This window comes from Festucalex cinctus, chromosome 15 (assembly GCF_051991245.1).
Source record: "Festucalex cinctus isolate MCC-2025b chromosome 15, RoL_Fcin_1.0, whole genome shotgun sequence".
Classification (NCBI taxonomy): Eukaryota; Metazoa; Chordata; class Actinopteri; order Syngnathiformes; family Syngnathidae; genus Festucalex; species Festucalex cinctus.
Genome location: NC_135425.1, coordinates 20,575,193 through 20,598,067, shown reverse-complemented (window position 1 = coordinate 20,598,067; position 22,875 = coordinate 20,575,193). Strand labels below are relative to the sequence as shown.

The 22,875-nt window shown below is 37.1% G+C and overlaps 3 protein-coding genes across 4 annotated transcripts; 2 read left to right on the top strand and 1 right to left on the bottom strand.

Moving 5' to 3' along the window:
- Positions 1 to 309: 309 nt before the first annotated feature.
- agxt2 (alanine--glyoxylate aminotransferase 2) lies at positions 310 to 12,111 on the top strand. Its single transcript, XM_077497484.1, has 14 exons — positions 310 to 457; positions 3,297 to 3,385; positions 3,518 to 3,708; positions 3,771 to 3,894; positions 4,592 to 4,686; positions 4,899 to 4,992; positions 6,185 to 6,278; positions 6,514 to 6,614; positions 7,691 to 7,783; positions 8,306 to 8,438; positions 9,041 to 9,129; positions 9,895 to 10,044; positions 10,714 to 10,812; positions 11,764 to 12,111. Exons 1-14 carry the CDS (start codon positions 391 to 393, stop codon positions 11,863 to 11,865), a joined length of 1,521 nt encoding a protein of 506 aa, XP_077353610.1. The 5' UTR covers positions 310 to 390; the 3' UTR covers positions 11,866 to 12,111.
- A 1,342-nt stretch (positions 12,112 to 13,453) lies between these two features.
- dnajc21 (DnaJ heat shock protein family (Hsp40) member C21) lies at positions 13,454 to 19,790 on the bottom strand. 2 transcript variants are annotated; one of them, XM_077498209.1, is made up of 12 exons: positions 19,378 to 19,790; positions 19,208 to 19,301; positions 18,752 to 18,875; positions 18,539 to 18,667; positions 17,255 to 17,559; positions 16,937 to 17,094; positions 16,304 to 16,403; positions 15,504 to 15,695; positions 15,370 to 15,418; positions 14,114 to 14,295; positions 13,949 to 14,036; positions 13,454 to 13,839 (listed from the first exon to the last, which is right to left on the bottom strand). In XM_077498209.1, exons 1-12 carry the CDS (start codon positions 19,472 to 19,474, stop codon positions 13,675 to 13,677), a joined length of 1,683 nt encoding a protein of 560 aa, XP_077354335.1. In that variant the 5' UTR covers positions 19,475 to 19,790; the 3' UTR covers positions 13,454 to 13,674. The 2 variants fall into 2 exon arrangements, with proteins under 2 accessions (XP_077354335.1, XP_077354336.1); XM_077498210.1 differs by having other exon boundaries at positions 13,454 to 13,836.
- Positions 19,791 to 20,039: 249 nt separating this feature from the next.
- bxdc2 (brix domain containing 2) lies at positions 20,040 to 22,868 on the top strand. Its single transcript, XM_077497290.1, has 10 exons — positions 20,040 to 20,244; positions 20,393 to 20,504; positions 20,705 to 20,748; positions 20,848 to 20,918; positions 21,009 to 21,058; positions 21,141 to 21,214; positions 21,291 to 21,341; positions 21,808 to 21,909; positions 21,990 to 22,118; positions 22,514 to 22,868. Exons 1-10 carry the CDS (start codon positions 20,095 to 20,097, stop codon positions 22,757 to 22,759), a joined length of 1,029 nt encoding a protein of 342 aa, XP_077353416.1. The 5' UTR covers positions 20,040 to 20,094; the 3' UTR covers positions 22,760 to 22,868.
- The last annotated feature ends 7 nt before the right edge of the window (positions 22,869 to 22,875 follow it).

Genomic DNA, 22,875 nt, shown 5'->3' with positions numbered 1-22,875 from the left:
CCGAGAGGATAAGGTATTCCTTTATTTATATAAATAAAGAATATTAGAAAGGAAGTTTTTCTTGAAGTAATATGTGTTGCAATGTTGCTAAACTAGAACACAAAACAATTCATTGGAAGATATTAATTTGTATTTAATACTTCCCACTTTCCAGGGAATGCAGCGTTTGTGCCTGATGACGTAATGGAACCTGATTGGTCGAGGCGTAGTGCTCGCCTCGGGTCAATGGCCGCGTGCTGTTCAGCGTCCACCTACCAACACCAACACCACGCCCCCTAAAAAGAACTTCATTAACTTGTACTCTTGAAGGGTTCAATACAGGAGAAGTGAAGTGACAGATTCATGTGACATTCAGCAAAAACGTGTTGCTCTTAAAGAAGACGTAAAAAGATGCACAAGGTAGCTTCACGTCGCTCCGCGCCATTGAGCGCCCTGGTTAAATTCCAAACAGCAGGAGGTGAGTTACCATGGCAACCGTATAAATCGTCAAGTGAAGTTCGTGAAAAACCGTCTTATGCATACGTACTGGACAGTAACAAAGTCGTACTTGTTGCTTCTCCCCACTACTGCACTAAAAAGAAAAAAAAAAAAACAACAACATGGGAGAATGCTAATGCTGTCTTAATTTGAATATATAAAGCATTAAACCAGTTCTCAGCTAACTATGCTACTCTGTAACTGAACAGGTTAACCTTTGCATACTGTTGGTCATATTGGCAGAAAACTAAAAAACGTAAATTTGTGCATTTTGCTTGTTTTAAATGTTTGTTTGTTTGTTTGTTTGTGTGTTTGTTGGTTTGTTTGTTTGTTTTTAAACAACTTTGTATTTCAAATGTTGAAACTTTGCTTGGTTCAAACTGGAATCCTGTCTTTTGAAAAGTGTGTCAAATTGATATGTGCATTAAATTCAGCAAAGTTGTGGATACTGCAAACCAGCTGCAGCACAGTGGACGAGTGGTTAGACAGCTAGCTAGCTAACTACAGTAGACTAGACAGGTAGATATGGTAGTCAGACAGAGAAGACAGTGTTAATGTTTTTTGTTTTTAAACAAAGCCCCCCAATTGCCAATTTAAACATACCAAAATTATGACCTTATAATTAACACATGACATTTCCAAAAGGTTGACTTTAAACACAAAAACGTGTATGTTTTTTTTTGTTTGTTTTGTTTTGTTTTTTTCCAAAAAATTTAATTAATTATGGTGCGGGTTGTCAAACGATCATAAGTGAAAATTACAGTATTGAAAAAGTCCAATCTGGAGCATTATGCTCATCACCGGTAAGACACCACTGAAAAGCTATTTTTTCCCATTAGCCTTGTCAAACATGCAAACAACACATAAGAAGGTTACACTGTTACTTCAAAATGATTTACAGTGTTGACTACCAGCAATTCAAATTTGTCCTCTGTAATGGACCTTTTTAAACCTGAATATCTCCCACCCAGTGCATACGATTGAATTAACCCATTTTGTGCTCTATAGAGGACATCCAGAGGTTTCCAATGATACCAAATGTGTATGGGTGGGGCTTCTCTCAGTGCAAGCACTTTTGAGGGAAACTTTTTATTGAACAAATTTAGGCTTTAAATGTTGTTTTCTATAAGACTCTTAAGAACACATTAAAGTATTATTTGAAGTATTTTAACTGTATTTGAGCCAAGCATTTAAGTTTTAAAAAATGTCCTCTGTAGTAGACACATCATAACTTATAAATAAATAAATAAATAAATAAATAAATAAATAAATAAATAAATGAAGATATATTATAGATTATTTCAAAAATGTATTTTGCAGTATTCCAGTTACTCCACAAAGATTGAGGAATATCAAAATAAACATGATTGAACAATATTTTTTTCCTGGTAATCAGGAGGCTAAAAATCCTAAGAAATTCTTGGCACAAAGTAGCAATCATGTTAAGACGTCATATTTTTTCTTTCTGATCTCTTGTGAACTGCATCTCATCAAACTCCAGCAGTAATCCAGTTACCATCGACCACACTCGAGTGGCTGTGCAAGTAGTGCACTTTAATTAATGCTCATCCTACTTCCTAGTTCTGAGAAGAAGCTCCTTAAATTGCAGGCTCACTGGAACAAACGTTACTTATTTGTGTGGTAACCGTTATTTTAATTTGGTGACTAGTTCTCGTATCAAGCATATAACAAAAGCCGCAGTCTTGCACACTTGTTTGGCACCATAAAGCATATGACCTTGCCTTGTTTACATTTTGATAACCTGGTTTAAAAACTGCTTTGAAGCTGCTTTTGTGCATGTTTAATGGTGTCAAACTTGTGAGAGATTGAGCAAGTTTTGTGTAATTCATGGTACATACAGATAAAATCCAAAATAATGTGATGTAAATCTGAACTCAGATTCGGATTCAGCATCCCAAAATTACCCTAAATCATTTTTTTAAATTATTTTGAACATGAAAAAAAAATAATTGTACAATCATGTTTATTTTTATATTCCCCTATCTTTGTGAAGTAACTGGAATACTGCAAAAGAAAAAAAAAAAAAAAAAAAAAAAAAGTTTTTATTTTTAAGCAATGTTGTGTCCACTACAGAGGACATTTTTTAAAACGTAAATGCTAGGCTCAAATACAGTTAAAATAATTCAATCAATACTGTAATGTGTTCTTAAGAGTCTTATAGAAAACATGCTAACAACATGTAAAGCCTAAATCTATTCAATAACAAGTTTTATACACTTACTTTTCCTCTTCCCTAAAAGTGCTTGCACTGAGGGAAGCCATTTTCTTTTATGATGCAATCAAAGGTAGCAAAGCCCCGCCCCTACACATTTGGTATCATTGGAAAGCTCTGAATGTCCTCTATAGAGCACAAAAGTTAATTCAATCGTATGCGCTTGGTGTGAGATATTCAGATTTAAAAAGGTCCACTACAGAGGACAAATTTGAATTGCTGGTAGGAGGATAAACTAGTCATTTAAAAACAACTAAAAAATAAAAATAAAAATCAGTAACATGATCAAGTAAAATCCATAATCCATCCATCCATTTTCTAAACCGTTTTTTCCCTCACGGGTGTCACGGGGGTGTTGGAGCCTATCCCAGCTGGCTTTGGGCAGTAGGCGGGGTACACACTGAACTGGTTGCCAGCCAATTGCTGGGCACCAAAATCCATAATATTCCAAGTGAAAACATAAGCTACTAGTCCAAAAAGGAGTAGGAAGAAGTCAAACTTGACATGTAAGAAAAAAAATAAATAAATAATTTTTGGTCCAGTGTATTTTAAATGAGCAATGTCATTGACCTCCATTCGTCTGCAGGGCCATTGTGTCAGAAATCGACCTTGAAAACCGCTCCTGCAGACCTGTTGGAGATGCCTCCCTGCAGCTTCACACCACAGAAACACAAGGTGGCAACAAGCACAAAACAGTCAGCCTGTATAATCTCTCCGCCTTTCTTTCAAGAAATAAATTAGAAAGCTGTTGCTTATAGTTGCTTATATATGGAAATATACGATATGCGATGTTTCTTGTCCGTTCAGGGGATGTCCAAAGAGCGAATGATGGAAATCCGCCGCACAAACTGCCATCCCATGACCATGAAGGTGACCTACTATAAGAAACCGGTTTACATCCATCAGGGTCACATGCAGTGGCTGTGGGACGTGGACGGGAGGCGCTATCTGGATCTCTTTGCCGGCGTGGCCACCGTCAGCGTGGGCCACTGCCACCCGTAAGATGACATTCTATTCTCTCCGCACGCTCGTTGTGTCTTAAACCGACTCGCCTGCGCAGAAAAGTGACGGCGGCCGCAGAGCAGCAGCTGAGGAAGCTGGTACACACCACCAACATCTACGTTTATCCTTCTATTCACGAATACTGTGAAAAACTAGCGTCCAAATTGCCTGATCCCCTCAAGGTACTACGAAGACTTTTTTTTTGTTTTTTTTTAAGGATTGTAGAATCAACTAGAATTGCTTTCAGTTGAGTAGACCTCCAACTAAGGGTGACTAAAAATAAACATGCCCATCTAAATCATGGCAACTTGCATTTATGTAAGCAGATTTTAACAATGAAAATACACATTATTAATGTCACATCAATTTAGGTAGTGATGGAAATGAAGCTTCATGAAACACGTGTGATATTTTTTTAGTCATCGAGGCACACTTTGGTTTCAAAATGCAGTGTGCAATAGCCTTTATTCTCAAACCAAAGAGCACCATCTAGAGGAGTAAAAAAAATATTGCAAGTGCTTCATGAAGCTTCATTTTCCCATCACTACATTTAGGTGCTAATATGAGTCTAAGAAGGTTATAATATTGCAAGAGATAAAAGTCATAATGTTACGAAAATAACAACGTAAGACTCTGAGAACATAGTCGTAATGTTGCGTGGAAAAAGTCCTGATGTTACAAGAAGGGACAATGGTACAAGAGTGTTGTGTAAATGTAAAAATTCCCAATGTTGCAAAATAAAGTAGTAGCCTATTTTTACTATTATTGTTTTGAGACATTCACACTAACAAACCAACTAACTACTATAACTTACTAGCTAACGACAATTAGATCTGCCTTTATTTTGGCGGATGTGATGACCTGTGTTTCCCCATCCAGGTCATCTATCTGACCAATAGCGGCTCAGAGGCCAACGAGCTAGCCATGTGTATGGCCCGACTGTACACTGGCAACTTTGACATCATCACTTTCAGGTATTTGCCCTCTTATTAGATCTTATTGTTATCAGAATGTACATATGAACCGAATGAAATGGTCGGTAACAATCATTCACGCATGACTTTTCATTTTCCTTGGATTATTAATGTATGTTTTCATGGATAATGATAATGATTCCTTTTAGGGACATAGCATTTAAGGTGCACATAACTTTGTCGTGAATTCTGAGTTGAATTTTCTCTTGCAGAGGGTCATACCATGGAGGTAGCCCACAGACCATGGGTCTGACTTCACAAATGGCTTACAAGTACCCGATCGCCATTGGCTTAGGCTGTACAAACGTACGTACGATTAACTTCCTTTCAACGTCACAATGTGTGTGTGGTTTTTTTTGCGTGACTTTTTGACACGTATGAGGGAGTATTAGGGCCACATTCAAAAGGAGAAAAATAAACCAAATTTTATGTTTATGAAAAGACTCAGAATTGAGAAAATAAATAAAATTGCAATATTACAAGAAAAAAGTCACAATATTCTGAAATATAGCCATATTTTTTTTTAGAACAAAGAGTCATGTTTTTTTTGTTTATTTTTTTTTTTAGAAATTTTTTTTTTATGACAAAAATTTCTTATTTTAGAAGAAGAAATGCAAGATTACAGAATTAATTGAATTTCATTAGAATGTGGTCATATTTAAAAAAAAAAAAGTCACAATATCTCAAGAATAATATGCCATATTTACTAAAAAAAATATTTGTGATGTTAGAAATACAACAATATAAAGTTACACTGTTAAAAGAGTAGAGTTGTCATGTTACGTGGAAAAAGTTGTACTGTTAAGAAAATACTTTTTTAAAACAAAATAAAGCCAATATGGTTAAAAAAAAAAGAATGAATAAAGTAATACATTTATGACAATATATTTGTAAAAAATTATCAGTTACAAGAATAAATTTGTAACGTTGCGAGAATAAAGTCCTAAACCGTACGAAAATAATGTTGAACGATTACAAGAGTTAATTCTTAAGATTATGACTGTAAATTCACAAGGTTTAAAAAAAAGAATACATTTCTAAAATAAAATAAAATACAAATTGAAGAGAGTTGATTTGAAAGGATATGAGAACAAATTTACAACACCCCCCCCCAAAAATAAATAAATAAATAAATAAATAAAAAATTGTAATGATAGGTGGATCGATTAGTGAATAAAGTCATAAGGTTATGAGAAAAAAAGTTTGATGATTGCCAGATGTTTTTGTACTAGTTAGGACTTAATTCACATTTCAATTCTATTCTTGTAAAATTATGTCTCCATTCGTATCACTTTTTTTTGTTGTGACTCTATGATTTATACTAACATATTCTTAGCATTTGTGTTTAACGAATGGCTATAACACGTTAAAAAATGTGTTAAGGCACACGTTGCCTTGTTAGCTTTTCCCTCTTTGTGCAGCCTTGACTTACATGTGAATGCATACAATGCACGTTGTGGACCCTGCTGATTTGCTTTCTGCCCTAAAAACCAAACAGACCATGTGTCCTGATGTGTTCGGAGGTCCCTGGGGGGGAAGCCACTGCAGGGATTCTCCTGTGCAGACAACCAGAGAATGTAACTGTGCCCAAGGTAGACATGACACTCACGCTATAGAAATTGAAGCTTAAATGAGCAAGATACAGTATTCCTTTAAATCAAGCATGTATCCTGATCCTGAAAAACATTTTAAGCTCAATTTTGAGTCGTGTGCTCCATTCATTTTTATCACTGCAACTGACGCTCAAGGTCTCCTACTGTCAATCATTTACCCCATTTTCAGAAAGAGTCGAATCATATACTTGTAAGTCTTGGTTGTATTCCACAGGTTACTGCATGGCAAATGAACGCTACATTGAACAACTCGAAGATACGTTTCTCACCAGCGTCCCGAGTCGAATCGCTGCTTTCTTCGCTGAGCCTATTCAGGTGTTGCCCTAAAAACACACAAGAAAGCCATTTTGTGATTCATTTTAAAGCTTCATGATGCAAAATCTGAGATGAAATTAATTACTTGGATTCTGTTATTCTTTTACTGGGTCACATCACAACTTTTCCCCAGCAGGGCCACATAACATACATAAGATAAAAGAAAGAAAGAGAGAGAGGACACTTGACCTTGTGTTTATAAAACTATACTATCATTGCTGTCCTGTGAAAAACACAGATGTCAATTTTTTGTTTTTTACATTTTCGTGATGTCTGCGTTGTTTCATCCAAAAATCATAAAAATGTAAAAATAAATAAATAAATAAATATACGTAAGTGTTTTTCATAAAATAGCGTCACTATGCTATAAATCAATGTGATACGCTGTAAGGTGGACATATGCAAAACAGTTAAAGATATTTAAAGGAAAAAGGATCTTAGCTTGGTGTTACTAATAACATGCTCGTGCAAAAAGTTATTAGTATTGGTGTGATACCTCTTTTTTTAAATTAGAAAAAATATATCTTGTAACATTGAAATGCATGTAATACTTGATCATTTTAATATAATTTTTTTTAAAAATCATGGCACATTTTGATTCTATTTTTTTTTCATTTAAACTACAGGAACAGGAAAAACAAAACAACAAAAAAACAAAAACAAAACAGCTACAGTCAAACCTCGGTTTTCGAACATAATCCGTTCCAGAAGGCTGTTCTAAAAGCAATTTGTTCGAAATCCGAAACAATTTTTCCCATTATAATTCAGGTAAATAATTTTAACCCGTTCCAATTCTAAAAAAAAAAACTTTTTCCAAGTATTTATTTGTTTATTTATTTTTTACCATTTTACACCATAAACTGCACTGTATACTGTTTATCATAAATAGAAAAGGGTAGAAATAGACACTGTTTTATTTAGATATCTTATCTAAAATGTGCTTGAACCCAGACATGAAAACTCAGCTTCAAGAAGTCAAAACAGAAACACAATACAAAAGAAATGATCAGTTAAAGACTTAATACTGATCGAACGCATGAATTAACTAAAGCGCTGACTGATGTTTATTTTTGCAGGGTGTTGGTGGAGCGGTGCAGTACCCTAAAAACTTCCTGAAGGAGGCGTACAAACGTGTGAGAGAGAGAGGCGGCCTCTGCATAGCTGACGAGGTTTAAATATACTTTTTAACCTCAACTTAGGAGATTTTGATGTATGACAAAAATGCTATTTTAAATAAGGACAAAACATGTGCATGTCTTTTTTTTTTGTATCACCAACATTATGTGTAAGAACTCATTTTGTGCACGTTTTAATGTTATACTATCATATGCTTGTCCTCCATGTCATTCAAAATCACCAAATTAATTGGGTTCACTCACCTGCATGAACATGGTCTGGGTGTAAACAACTTAAAATTGTTAATCGGCAGTAAACATGTTTATTTTTAAAACTTGCCGGGCCACATCCATCCATGACCGAGAGTGTTGTTGCCGATCGACTGGAGTGAAACATGGGGCCAGTAAACATTTACAGTGACTAATCCGTTCCTGATTACTTACCTGGAAAGATAAGGAAAATTCCACTAAATCATGCCCAACAAAGGAGTCTCAATCCTATGGTCGTACGAGTACGGGCAATTTTCACCGCACGGGCGTTTATTGAGATAAAATGTACCGATAATGTGTTTGTAGGTACAGACGGGATTTGGCCGAACAGGGAGCCACTTCTGGGGATTCCAAGGTCATGACGTCCTTCCTGATATAGTGACAATGGCCAAGGGCATCGGGAACGGGTTCCCGATGGGAGCGGTGGTTACAACACGGGGTGAGATGGACTTGGACGATGCCCAGGAAGTTAAAAATTAAGACTTTTGCTGCTGATTTCAACAAGAAGTACACCATGCCTCGACTAGATGTATTCTACATTTTCCAAGGCAAAAATTGCATTATTAATAGAGTCATTTTTACAATTGTAATGGATTATCAACCTATTCAAACCATTTCAACTTAAAAATATCCAGCTGATTATGGATACTATAGCACTTTATGTACAGTCACAGTACAATACAGTTTATGTTAGGCTGCTATTTTGCTACATGTTAGCGTACCCACTGCTAGCTAGCAGCACGTTAGCATTTGACCACTTCTTACTAGAAATTGCACCCTGAATACAAGCCAAAACCCAAACCAATGTGTTTTGTGACTGCATTGCTATCTTGCTATGTTAGCATGTTAGCATTTTATCAACGTATGGCACATAAGCACAAATGCAGGCTTTTTTGTTCTAAATGTCGCTAACTTCTACAGCATTTCGGTTCAATCGTCAGCTCTTAAGCTTTTATTTTACACCAAATTCCAACAGAAATGACGTTCTCTAGTCAATGATTGTTGCCTTGTGTAACTGCTGTCATTTGGATTCACTTGCAGAGATCGCAAACACGTTCGCACAGGGCCTTCATTTCACCACCTTTGGAGGAAACCCAGTGGCTTGTTCCATCGCCTCATCCGTCATTGACGTAAGAATTCCATCTTCTATTCCCTCGTAACTCAAGGCATGTGAAATGTATTGGGGCTGGGAACAGTAAAATAGCCATTTCACTGAATCGCCACTGTTTTCTTGTTTTAGCTCACAAACTCAAATTCCAAATCAGATAATACATATATTGAACTACTCAAAATGTATGTTGGTCCATTTCAGGCAACTTCATTTTTATTTTTATTTTTTTTTATTGTGCTGACTCCTTATTTGAGTAATAGGACTGACTTGTTAGCATATTGTTAACAAATACATGAAATATAGCCACATAGCATTTATGCTAATAGCATTTAGACACTAACATTACAATGATTTAACAAACACAAATAAATACATACATAAATGAATAAATGAATAAATATATACAAAACACATAGTGATAGTTATACAGTATAAATATCATATAATAAATAAATGAGTGAACTTACTTTTGGCCTTCACCTGGTGTGCAGAGGATCTGAATGTTGCACCTTCCCGTGGAATATTCAAAATTTTGCATGACAAAATTTAGATTTTTTTTTTTTTTTTTTTTTTAAATACATTTTAGTTAAAGATTAGTTGTCATAAGTAGTAACAGAAATATGTAAAAGATACAATACTTCTAAAGGATATATTTCATGGTAAAGTCTAATTTTAGGAAGCAGGGACGGGCAACAATATTATTTTTCCACTGTCTTTTATAATTATGCAATTAGATTTAAAAAATTATGTATGTAACACCTAACATGTAGCATTCACTCGTCAGACTATCAAAGAAGAAGGAACGCAGAAGAACAGTCTGGAGGTGGGCACCTACATCATGACGGAACTCGCTAAATTGAGAGACAAGTACGACATTATCGGAGATGTCCGTGGCAAAGGCCTGCAGATCGGCGTGGAAATGGTTCGGGACAAGGTAACAGCAATGTGGTTTTCGCTTGCACGCTTCTCTCCCTTTTGAAGTGGTGTCAGAGCCGTAAAAGAGGCTCTGCAGCATCTACTGTATGCATCTTTAAATCCTTCATTTTCACACTGATACTGGCACAAAGTGTGAGATGATCCGGCAATATTGTTGAGGATGATACTTTGCTGCGTTTTTGCAATTAGTATGGCAAAGTTATTTAAATTGAAAGTATTCCGGGAAAAAAACAAAAAAAACAAAACCACCCTACTGCACATTATTCCGCCTGTTTTCCTCCATTAAGTGCAACTGCAGAAGCAGTTATTTTAAGAGGGTATACCTATTGTACATCACGTGTCACCATGGCTACCACCAAGCGTGTTTACAACAAAACCCACGCGAAAAGGTTTCTTTGTAATTATTCTTGGACTGCACGTGCATGAAGGGACATTCTGTACGGCGATGTACACAAGATATTTGGTTTGACAAACTTTTTGTTTATTTTTCTTTTTAGACGCATTTTGTATTTCTTTGGTTCGCTAAGGACATTTAACGTATATATAGTAGGTTGGTGGTGTTTTTGAAGTGGGGAATGTCTATTGTAAAGAGAAAGAATATTTCAAGGAAATTATCATAAGTCTTGCTCTCCTGTGTAATGTTCAGTCGCTTGTGTTGTGTCCTCAGGCCAGCAGAGCGCCGCTGCCCCCTCAGGACATAGCCGCCATCTTTGAGGACATCAAGGACATGGGCGTTCTCGTCGGGAAGGGGGGACTTTACGGACAGGTACTGTAACTGCTCGCATGTTGCATTTGACTTTTGATTACAGTACAGTTGTTTGGGCCACGTTATTCATAGAAAATGTTATTTAAAAAAAAAAAGGTAAGTTAAAATGTGTATTTTATTGTACTGTATTTAATAATTATTTAATCAAATAAATAAATACCGGGAGTTGCTAAATATGTTTGCAAAAAGTATTTTATTAATAAAATAATCTGTTTTGAAGAATTAAAAAAAAAAATCTGATTGTAATTAATGTATAAATTATTTCCATAATCAAATAATTAGTATTGATCATTTCTAATTTTATTTCTAATAAATTCAATTTTGACTCATTCATTATTTAATTTTAAAAAAGGTAAATACAAGTTGTGTAAATCTAGACATACAATTCCATATTTTTTTTTTTTTTTAACTTAGTCAATGAATAATTAAATTAAAATAAATGGATAAAATTATGTAAAAAAATCATCCATCCATCCATCTTCTTGACCGCTTATTCCTCACAAGGGTCGCGGGGGTGCTGGAGCCTATCCCAGCTGGTTTCAGGCAGTAGGCGGGGTACACCCAATGGTTGCCACCCAATCGCAGCAATTAAATACAATAATTTTTTATTATTATCATTTTGTATCTAAAAATCGATCATTTTAATTAACCAATTTCAGGGAAAAACTATTACAGATTTATTGATAATGTGAATGCTTTGTGGGCCAAACTGCTGTCAAATATCCTGCTTAGTAGTAGTAACATGCAAACTACACTCTAAAGACTGTTTCTGTGCTGCTGTTTTGGTCAACATCAGAGTTCAATTGGCCAGTTAAGTCTTTTATGCCCATCATTGAGAATGGCTAATTGAAAATACGCTTCAAAATGAGCCGCAAAGTGAGAGAAAGTCGTAGTAACGCGGCACGGTGTCATGCCTCGGTGGTGTCTGTGTGTCATTTTTGCCTACCTCAGACCTTCCGCATCAAACCGCCAATGTGCATCACGATGGCGGATGCAGCTTTCTTCCTGTCTGTTTTTAACAAGTCCATCCAGCGCTTCATGGAGAGAAGATGAGCCCAGCCAAGGATAAAGGGCAATGGACATTGTCGACTTTCTTATATTCTTATGTCACTTTCATACCCGATCTGTTTTTGCATAACCATGACTACAATTTTATAAACTGCAATTGTTAGGACAATAAAAGTCATTAGCTATTACAAAAGATGAAGCCTACCTCACTAGAAATCTTGCCAAATATGTGCACATGATGTAATTCTAATTTATAGTTAAATTTAAATGCAATAAATATATAAATAAATAAAAAAGAGGACACTTCATGTTTTTGCTGTTTCATCTGTCACACTGGATTATTTAATATTTCAATATTAAGCTATATATATATTTCAATATGCTTTATGTAGGAATCCGGTTGATATTACGATTGCTCTGTATTTTTGGTTACTATCATTTTTATGGCTAGTTTTGGAAAATTATTAGCATACTTTTGTGTTTTGACACCTCAGCATTTCTGTAAAAATGGTTACATTTTTTTTTTATTTTTTAAACTTGAAAATGGTGTAAATGGTTTGTTCCCAGGCGGGCGTTCAAAGTACCTTGTATAACAAACACTTGGGATTCCATCTCACAGAAGCAAAGTGTTTGGCAGAGTTGAAAAAGGAGGCTAATAAGCAGCTCACCGTGTTGAACACACAAACACGACTCAAAAAGTAATAATTAAAAAAAAAAAAAAGGCCAAAAGACCCAAGTAAATAGGCTTTAAAGACTTTTTTTTAATTCTTATTATTAAAGGCTATTTCTGGAAATCCGCTTCACTCAAACTGCTTTTAATGGCAGCCGAGCACGTGGACTTTTTCAATTGCCGATAAGTGCCTTTTGTTACCTGGAAACAGGCGCACGAAGCACATGTAGCAAGCACATGTCGTATGGAATGTAAGATGCAGGACACAAGAAAACCATCTTAATGGAAAACTGGTACAACACGTGTAGTTGAAATGTGCCTTGCAGTTGAGAGGTTCTGGATTTGAATCTGGGATGAATTTCTCTCTGGGAACTAGCTGACACATTCCCAAAACTTCTGTTATTGAAGGTAGTTGAACCGAACAACACAAATTTGTGTATTTAAAGATTTTATAAAGGCAACTTGTCTGTGCAGTTGTCAATACTATGGTTTCGTACTCACCCCCCCCCAAAATGAAGGTAGTTACACCAAAACTTTTACTTTTTTATGGTACTTTAAATAAATATAAAATACTGTAATAATTTTGTGATTAAGGTATTTTTCTACATTATATCTGTGAAATGTTTTGTGTTTGTTTTATATTTGATCATTTATTTTACATTACTTTGTATAGTTTACTTATTGATGAGAATTTGGGGATTGTTTTACAATCATTGAATTTCATTTTGTATGCCATTTTTTATTTAATTGTATTATACATAATTTATTGAAGTATTATTTTAATGTATATTATAGAACATTATATATTTAATTGTATTTTGTCATTTGTTTGTTGAATTATAAACCTTTTTAATCCTATAGATTTTCATTTTATATTATCTAAAAATTATTTTGTGTATTCATATTTTCTTTAGAATTATTTTGTACACATTTTTATGACTAATTTGTAAAAAAAAATAATAATAATGTAAATTACTTTATTTGTATTTATTTTTGACAGTCAGTTAGAGATGACAAAAAGAAGTGAACTGTCATGCATGGCATGCTGTGCTTAGATGTCCACCAAAGTTGTCAAGCAAATGGCTACTTGGCACAAAACTAAAGTTCATCCCGGCAAATCCTGGGAAGGCTTCCTTGCCTCACTTAGCCCAGTCCAGTTCACTTTGAGTCCACCGAAAGTCGTGTCATCTGTTCTTTCGTTTGTCTTTCTTGCTCCGGCTGTTGGAGGCCGACGACGCGGGATTGGAGGAGAGCACAGAGGCGTGGCCGCTGGACTTGAGGTGGTCGAACAGCTTGTTCCTGGTGAGGAACTCGCCATTACATGTCAAGCAGCGCAGTTTCACCGGCTTCTGAGAGGGGGGGGGGGGGAATCCCAGAGGCAGCTGAACTTCACATGCGACATATAACTGCATCACTACCACCTACAGGACTGGAGTGAAACTACATTTCTGTACCAACCTCAGGAAGCTGCTCTCCTCCCGTATGTATCTTGACATTCTTTGGTTTGTCTTTTCCACCTGCCTTTTTTGTTTTGGTCTTCTCGGAGCTGGCCAACATGGAAAAAAATGGTTCAAATCGGAACTCGTTATGCAAAGGCGGAAAGGAGCAAACAAAAACACTCACCTCTTAGGTTCTTCGGGAGGAAGATAGTCCTGCTCCTCGGCTTCCTCAGGGTTTGACGACTCCTCGGGAACATGTCCCAAAACCTCTTCAGGGAGATTTCCAGTGTCATGTTCCGAAAACGCCTTATCGGGTGGGGTTGACGTCTGTTCCTCCAATTCTTCTTGCTCCTCCGTTAGAGTGCTCTGCATTAGATAGGAAGTAGGAACCGCACAACGATGATGTACCCTTCAGATATCCTCACTTATTTGTCCTAACAACAACAAATTGTCATCTTCCATAGGCGTGAAAGGTGCATTCATTCGAATGGATGCCCGGAAGTAGTGATAGGGATATTTGGCTGGCTAATGTGTTCTAGCAACAAACGAAAGGGAATTTGCAAACTTGGACGGCGGACCTGAGAGACTAACTAGCTTAATGTTAGCTAGGACGAGGCTAGTAGCTGTGTAAGATGTTCACCGGTGGCCAGGGTGCAACACTGGATCCTGCAGGTTCAAGTAAGTTATTTTAAACTAAACTCTGTGTGTTAAGAGGCATGGTTAATTTTGCATGACATTTTTTTCATAAGTGTTTGGAGCAGGGTTGTTAATTTTTATTAGGTTTTATTTTATTTTGTAATGCTTTTTTTTATTATTAGTTCTATTTTTAAATAAGTAGAGGATTTGTCAGATGCAAGATTAAAAAAGGCAAACTACAATTCTCAAATGACTGCTTCACTTACTTTCTTCTGTACCAACATACAGCAATGCAAAATATTTCAAATGAACCCTGAAGTCTCATGTAAGGTAAAACCTGACAAAGACCAAAACTAAAGACATTTTCTCTGTAATTGTAGTTAGTTTTAGATAGTTTGATCAATGTAAAATGTATTTTGTATTTATTTCATTGACAACAATATTTTTTTCAGGTTATTTCGTTGGTTTATGCGCCGGTGTAGGCTACACTCTGTTATGTTTGAATGAGATAAATAAAAATTGCTTTGTGAATGTATGATCAAGATAAATTGCTATATAAGTGCACTCCATTTACCATTTTGATTGAAGTGGATTTTTCATTTCTTGGACTGTGCTGTTTTTCAGCAAAAGTAGATTCAATAACCCATTCGAGTTGATTTGGTGGCTCATGTCAATGCGAATGCGGAACAGCAATTCTACCGTCTATCAAATTGGCCCTATTTTCATTCAACATTACAATGGTTTGAAATACGCAAAATGAAAAAGAATGTCAAAAAAAATGTTCTAGGTTTTGGGGGAACTCACATTGGCTGCTTTCTGCTGTCTTTTCTTCTTCTTCTGCTTCTTGGACAGTCTGAAGGTTTTGGAACAGGACAACATTCTTAAAATGTAAAAACAAACAAGCAAGTGTGGTGCTCATGTTTCTCACAAGGACCCACTTCTGTCTTGGTTGATTTTCCTCTTCCCCTTCTTCCCCCTCCTCTTCTTCTTGGTCTTCTATGTGTTTGTTTTCTTGCTCAGCGTCCTCTGGTTGGTTCAGGGTCAGAACGAGTGAATCATCGCGATGAAGTTGTTGCCGTAGCAATGTGACCATCTCTTTGTGCTTTCTGGACTTCTCATGGTTGCTCATACTTTTAAGGGTAAGACATTGCAGTACACGTATGAATAGAATGCGATTTTCACTGTAAGCATCGAGTTGCTCTTTTTATATGTGTGGCGCAATAGGCACCCCTGCTGGCATAAGTGAGAACTTCAGGGGACAGCTAAAGCGTTCTTTTCAGCTAGTAATCACAGAACAGGAATTGGAACTTTTAAGCCCCATAGGAAGGAGTCAGACTTCTCAGTAAAGAAAAAAAACATTAGCAATATCATTAACTAAATGTCGACTTACAATAAATTTACCAGATTGCTGCTAACATACGTAAATAGCATTTAGCTACTAACATCATGGTTAATGTTTGTGCTACATTTTTACTCTTTTCTCAAGGGTTGTATGATTTTTACTTCATTTTGGCTTTGCAATTAGATCACCAATTTAAGCTAACAACATATTCTAGATTTTAAAAAAAAGTACTTATTTTTTTGCCTTTTCAAACATTGTTAGTTTTACTACATACATTGTACAGTAGTTGATTTTGTTTTTGTTACACGTGTAGTTGTAACAAATTATGAAATGTTATTTAAAGAGGAATATAACACATTCTATGGGGGGGAAAAAAATAAAAAATAAAAGACTCACGCTTTGTCCGATTTGAAGGATTTGTCACAAGCCGGGCAGTACATATCATCATAATAATCCAAGTTGCTGTCGTCTGCATCAAGCTGGTCGCCACCTGGACCTGTTCAATGAGGTGCGTAATCACAAATATTAATGAATACAGTGTTAAGGACCAAGCCCTGCCACGAATAGTGAAAATCTTTGAAATAGTGTTTTGGGCTGAGCACAAAAAAAGATGATTTTATTTTTCATAGAGTAACAGAGGTTAGTTTCTCCCCGACTCACAAAAACCTGTGAAGAAGTGAATCCAAGAGTTACTGAAAATAAATAAATAAATGCAAATACAGGGGTCCGCTGTTCATCACAGCAAACCGTTCTGATGACACCAGCAACCTAAATTTGTACGTAAATTGAAACATGCCGTAGTGTTTGACTAATCTACGCTAGCACAGTAGTAAAGTTAGAATTATCGGATATATTTGTACGAAAAGCACTTCTAAGACATGAATATAAAACCGAGTAAACCAGGAAGTTTGGCGCAGGAGCCGCAGGATGACCTATTCTTACGCCCCACCCTAAAGTAGTTTGGACACTGGAAACCTCGCAGTCTGCTGGGACCGAGGATCCCCTGAATGCACGTTTATCTCAACAAACCTAATGCTTCCTCGACAGCCTTCTGTGTTCCCAGCTCGTCGTCTTCACTTTCGGATGCGTCTCCAAACTCCTCCCCGTACTGAGCCTCCATTTGCTGCAGCTCTTTCTCGAGCTCCGACATGGCCGCCCAGCTCTGCTCCTTGTACTCCTCCGCCAGCCTTGGAACACACGTCACATGAAGGCTAATTATGTATCCATCCGTTTTCTTTACAATGCTTGTCCTTGTTACTAGTCGACGTGAACTGCTCAACAGACGTCTCGTCTATGAGGCATACGCACTAATTGCAACCCAACCGTGCCGTAATAAGTAATATTTACTTGGCCTGACTGAGTTGCTGCTTGCGTCTGAGCTCCTGTGCCTTCTTGCTCTTCTCCGCATTGCGCTCCTCCACCTCCTTGCGGTGCGCCTGAACGCGGCGGTCGCGCTTGCGCATGAAGGCCACCAGCTGCCGCACCAGCTCGTTGCGCTCCTTGCGTGCCTTGTCCCGGGTCTTCTTGTTCTCCTTCTCCATGGCACGCTTCTCCCAGCGGTTGGATGCCTGCCGCGTGTCGTACTCCTCCTTCCACGCAAAGTTCTTACGCGTGCAGAAACTCTGCCAGTAGCCGTAGAAGATGTGGACCACCTGCGACGTGGGAATTTACACGTCATCAGGAATTATAGACAATTGAATAAATACACACATCAATACAATGCAAAGTACAAATGAAACCATAGATATTTGCGACATATGTCAAATAAAAAGAAAATTAATCACCAAGTATAGATATTTGTTTGCAAGTGAGGGTATTTCTTTCACAATTTTTATCATAAAAACAGGAAAATCTGGATTAAATAAACATTTATGACAAAATGTAGCTAAAAAAAAGTAATAATTTAAAAAATTCAGATGAAAGGAAAATGAAAAAAATCTTCAATTTTAAATTAAAGTTAGTATAACTAGAGAGTTGTTTTAATGTTATTATTATTATTTATATATTGAAATCTTTTCCTTTTTTTATTACTTTTCTAGGTTTTTGAGATGAAAAATACAACAAACATGTAATTATTTTTAAATCATCGTATTTGGAAATTAATTGTCCCCCCCCCCCTTTTTTTTTTTTTTTGCAGCTATATCTAACTTTTTTTCCACAAAAAAAAAGAATAAAAAGATCTCAAAATTTGTAAGTACATCAGCAGAATTCTTTTGGACCAAAACGGCAGATATTTTCTTATTTTTTATCAGAAAAATAATGCCAACATTTAAATAAAAATAAAGACAAGAAAAATATTGTAGTTATGCATTTCTCATCTTCCATTCATGTGTTTTCTATAGCACTTGTCCAATTTGTATCTCCCCACTCAAATAAAACAATTAAAAAAAAAAAAAAAAAACTATTACACTGCCTGTAAAAAAACTAACTTTAATTTAATTTTAATTTAATTTAATTTTCTACCTATACATGAAACATGTCCATTTAGATGCCAGACAAAGTGAAGATCACTTTCCATATAGTTTCGCACGAAACTGCATCATCAAAAACTACAATACATGCTCATTGCCTAACATAACGCATCTCACCAGACCTCTAATTGCATACACTTCATTAGGTACCTGTACTTACTGTATCGTAATCGCTGTTAGAATCCCCAAAGGGTGGAAACTCCTCATCATCGTCATCTTCCACTTTACCCTGCTCCATCTCCTCCTTAAAGATAGACTCAAAGAGATTCCTGTAGACTGCGTAGAAGCCCTAATGGGAAGGGGAAAGAAACACACTTTATCAGCCGTCATGTTTTCAAGAATCCAGTTGTTTTTCCCGTTTAGCAGCACCAACCTTGTCATCATCCCCGTAGCCCGAGTAACAGGTGACAGTAAAGAACCGAAGCAGGTCGATGCTGTCGTCCTCGTAGTCGCCGCTCAGGCCGCCTTTCAGCAGTGCCTCCCTGTGATTGTCATACCTAACAAACAGCAGCGATGTGACATTCACATAAGAACCCAGACCCATGTCTCCTTGAAAGAAAATTATGTGGACTGTAACACAGACCAAGTGGACTATGGAACACATTGAGTTTCTTTTTTTGTTTTGTTTTTTAATAGAATCATTTTTATGTTAAACATCCATCAATCTTCCAAACTACTTATTCCTCACAAGGCTCGTGGGGGTGCTGGAGCCTATCCCACCATATTGCACATCATTTTTGAATAGATGTTTTTCACACAAATATATGCCATATATTTTACTTGTTTCTACTGTACCATGATTACAATTAGTAAACGATGCAGTAGTTACCATGCTCTCTCCTGTGGGTCACTCAGGACATCATAGGCTGCCTGAATCAGCTTGAACTGCTCGGCTGCTTCCTCGGCTTTATCCAAGTTCTTATCTGGAATTGTTTGATAACAATAATTAGGACTATATAACGTAAGAATGGAAGTGTTTGGGAGGCGACTGCCACTGACCAGGATGCCATTTTAGGGCTAATTTACGATAGGCTTTCTTCAAATCGTCGTCGTCCGCGTCCCGTTTGACTCCCAGGACTTCGTAATGGCACTTCATTGTTGTTCTTATAATAAAACACGAAATTTAGACTCTCGTTCACGTTGTACCTTCGTTAGCATTTAGCTAAGAGCAGCATGCTAAATACCGGTCCGTATGTTGGTTAACGTCTTAATAACCCCAACTTTTGGAATAAATATTGATTTTTTTTTTGCGAGTTACATAATCAAAAAAGTCCGTATGTTGTACCACTTGTCAAGTTTTCCACCAAATCACTCAAAATATGCAGATTTTAGTGCGAATGCAAGTGATAGGTCTTTCATTCGTGCCGCTAACTCACGCGAGACTTTCTCTCTTTCTCGCTCGCTTGCTCGCTCTCGTGTCTGGCCTGTACACACGATGAAAACTCGTTGCTGCCCCCTCTGGCGTAATTCTGAATTGTCAAATCTCTATGACGCTTCACAAACAGTTCTGCCTCAAACATGCCAATCATCCATGTAGATACATAATTATTCTAAATGTATTTGATAGCTTTTAAGAGAATTTTATAACGGTAACTCGTTAAAAAAAAAAAAAAAAGTCCAGTTGCACCTCCACGCCATTTGGGGCACCGTCGCTCTCGTAGCCCTGGAACATGGATCGCGTTCTCGTCTACACACGCGAGAGTTGTCCAAAGAAACATGTCGACTCTCAAGCGAAAGCGTGGGGGACGGTTACTCGGTGGGAAAAAAGCAAAGAAAGTAAAATTTGTCGCAGATGTAGGCGAACCCGCCGTTGACAACCAACAGGAGAAGAAAGATGAATTCACCATTCCACCGCCGGTTTCTAAGGTCCGTGTCTGAGCTTGTTATAAGTCGCGGAGGGTGCTAACTTGCTAGCAAGGAGCTAACTAAATCAAAATATAAGTTGACTGTATCTTTAGGGAAGACTTGCGTTTTCGTGTTTTGATTGATGTTTTTTGGTTTCGACTGTTTACAGGGCAAATGGACCAACAAGGAAAGGGTTCTCATCTTCTCCTCGAGAGGCATAAACTACAGAACGAGGCATTTGATGCAAGATCTCAGAAGCATAATGCCACATTCGAAAGCAGGTCAGTGTCGCGTAGTTGATACTAAAATATTGTTTTGAAAAGAATCATGTTTATTTTGAAAGGCAAGCACTGGAAACGATGTGCTCAGGAGGTATGTGTTTATATCAAAATTGTGATTTATAAAGCTTTTTTTTTTTATATATTAACAAACTGTAACGTATTATCTGTATAATTTCAAAACATTTTTTAATCCTTACTAGATACCAAAATGGACAGAAAGGACAAGCTATTTGTTATTAACGAGGTGAGTGTTGTTTATATTTGATTAATGAGGACGTGCTATAGAAAATAAATAGATGAATTGATACAAATGTATGTATAAGACATGTTTTTTCCTTTGTAGGTGTGCGAGATGAAAAACTGCAACAAGTGCCTCTATTTTGAAGCCAAGAAGAAACAAGATCTCTACATGTGGTAAGAGTCTCATCTTCTATGCTTGAGCATATAAACCTTACTTTGGTCCAGAAACTCCATTAAAGGTTAACCATTTTGTTGTCACGCCAGGGTATCAAATAGCCCCCAGGGACCCTCTGCAAAATTCCTTGTTCAGAATAGTGAGTGGCCAACAATCTACTACTTGAATATAAGTCTTACAGTAGCTCCAGGTGCAATGTCAACAATGTAAACTCCTTACAGTTCATACACTGGCTGAACTCAAGATGACCGGAAATTGCCTGAAAGGATCCAGGCCGCTCTTGTCCTTCGATCCCGTGAGTAAAGCAAAAAACAAGATGGCGGCTATAATTGGTAGGGTTTATTTTCATAACTTTTTGTTTTCCCCTGCAGACATTTGACAAGGAGCCCCACTATGCTTTGCTGAAGGAGTTATTTATTCAGGTTGGTGCAACCTCTCAGGATCGACTTTTATTGTACTGAATGCATTCTTTTGTTTAAAAAAAAAAAAAAACACTTTACAGATGCCACTTCTTCTGCAGAGTGTGCTGTTGTAAAGATGTCTACCCTTGACACATGTTGGGGACTATTAATTGTAAATGTCATTACAACCAACTAGCGAAATCATGGGGGCAATAATATATTAATGATAATATAAAGTATTTCGTAATCGTGACCCGAGACTGCAGAATACCGGACAGCTTTTATTTTTACAAATGCATTCTTATATTTTTGAATATTGTGTCCACATACAATGCTGCTGTAAATGGCCACAAAATAGATTTGTCCTCTCCTGTGTGGTCTGTATGTGTTAATGTTGAACTTTGTGAGAATGCATTCTAGCATGAATTGGAGAAAGAGTTGTCAAAGTAAATGGTCATTATTAAGAGGCTTTTTTTTTTTTTTTTAGACATTTTCCACACCTCGTTATCACCCCAAGAGTCAACCCTTTGTGGACCATGTCTTCACCTTCACCATTGTCGACAACAGGATTTGGTTCAGGAACTACCAGGTAATTTGTTTCCTGTCATATACAAAAAAAAAACAACTCTTGTCAAATGTGACTTTTCGTTGTAAATTGCTCATTTACAGATCATCGAGGAGGATGCGGCTCTGGTGGAAATTGGACCTCGCTTCGTCCTCAACCTCATAAAGATGTTTCAGGGGAGCTTCGGGGGGCCCACGCTATATGAAAACACACACTTCAAGTCGCCCAATATGGTAACATTCACTTTATCATAGTGTCAACTGTCAATATTATCAGTGGCTGGAATCGGCGATAACTGGTATTGGTACTCTCCGGTCTCTTTAAAAACAAATAAAATAAAAATCATTAACGGCGTGATTCACGTGGTACTTGGCAATCACCTCCCCCTGGTGGTGGACAAAAGCACTTGAACACTCTCTGACACCATCCTCTTCTCAGAAAATGTCTCACTTAGAAAATTAACTGCTGCTAAAAAAAAAAAAAAAAAGGGTTCCAGTGAGGTGCACAGTTCCGTGATATTTCACCAAGAAAAATTGCGGCCAAAGTCCTAATTTAGCAAAGCGTTAGGCCTCGGAGTCACAACTGTGTTGGGATCTACAGTTAACATGATGCTATCTTCTCCACACAGCACCGGCGTGAGATCCGTCAGGCGGCGGCGGCCCGCGTGCGCGAGAGGCAGATGGTGAAGGAGTTACAGAGAATCAAGAAGGCCCAAATCAAGCCAGAGATTATCAGCGATGTGACCGATTCTGTCTTCGATACGCCGGTGCCGGTGAAACCCGTGACCATCGAGACGGAGCCGCCCAAGCCCAAAGAGAAGAAGAAGAAGCGCAATCTGTTCAAAAGGAACAGGATGCAGATGGGACGCAGGTAACTGGAAGGACTGAGCAATGACCAGGAAGGAATAGAAAATACATTTATTCATTTCATTCAGTTGTGTTTGTGTGTGAATGCAACATATTAAAGTTGCTACTTTGGAACAATTCTTGA

Coding starts and splice junctions, on each gene's coding strand:
- agxt2 (XM_077497484.1), top strand. CDS start 391: ATGCACAAGGTAGCTTCACGTCGCTCCGCGCCATTGAGCGCCCTGGTT. Junction 9,130..9,894: donor TCGCCTCATCCGTCATTGAC/GTAAGAATTCCA, acceptor TTCACTCGTCAG/ACTATCAAAGAAGAAGGAAC. Junction 10,045..10,713: donor TGGAAATGGTTCGGGACAAG/GTAACAGCAATG, acceptor TTGTGTCCTCAG/GCCAGCAGAGCGCCGCTGCC.
- dnajc21 (XM_077498209.1), bottom strand. CDS start 19,474: ATGAAGTGCCATTACGAAGTCCTGGGAGTCAAACGGGACGCGGACGAC. Junction 17,560..18,538: donor CTAACAGCGATTACGATACA/GTAAGTACAGGT, acceptor CCCACGTCGCAG/GTGGTCCACATCTTCTACGG. Junction 15,696..16,303: donor TCCTTCAAATCGGACAAAGC/GTGAGTCTTTTA, acceptor TACCCTTAAAAG/TATGAGCAACCATGAGAAGT.
- bxdc2 (XM_077497290.1), top strand. CDS start 20,095: ATGTCGACTCTCAAGCGAAAGCGTGGGGGACGGTTACTCGGTGGGAAA. Junction 21,910..21,989: donor TTTGGTTCAGGAACTACCAG/GTAATTTGTTTC, acceptor GCTCATTTACAG/ATCATCGAGGAGGATGCGGC. Junction 22,119..22,513: donor ACTTCAAGTCGCCCAATATG/GTAACATTCACT, acceptor TTCTCCACACAG/CACCGGCGTGAGATCCGTCA.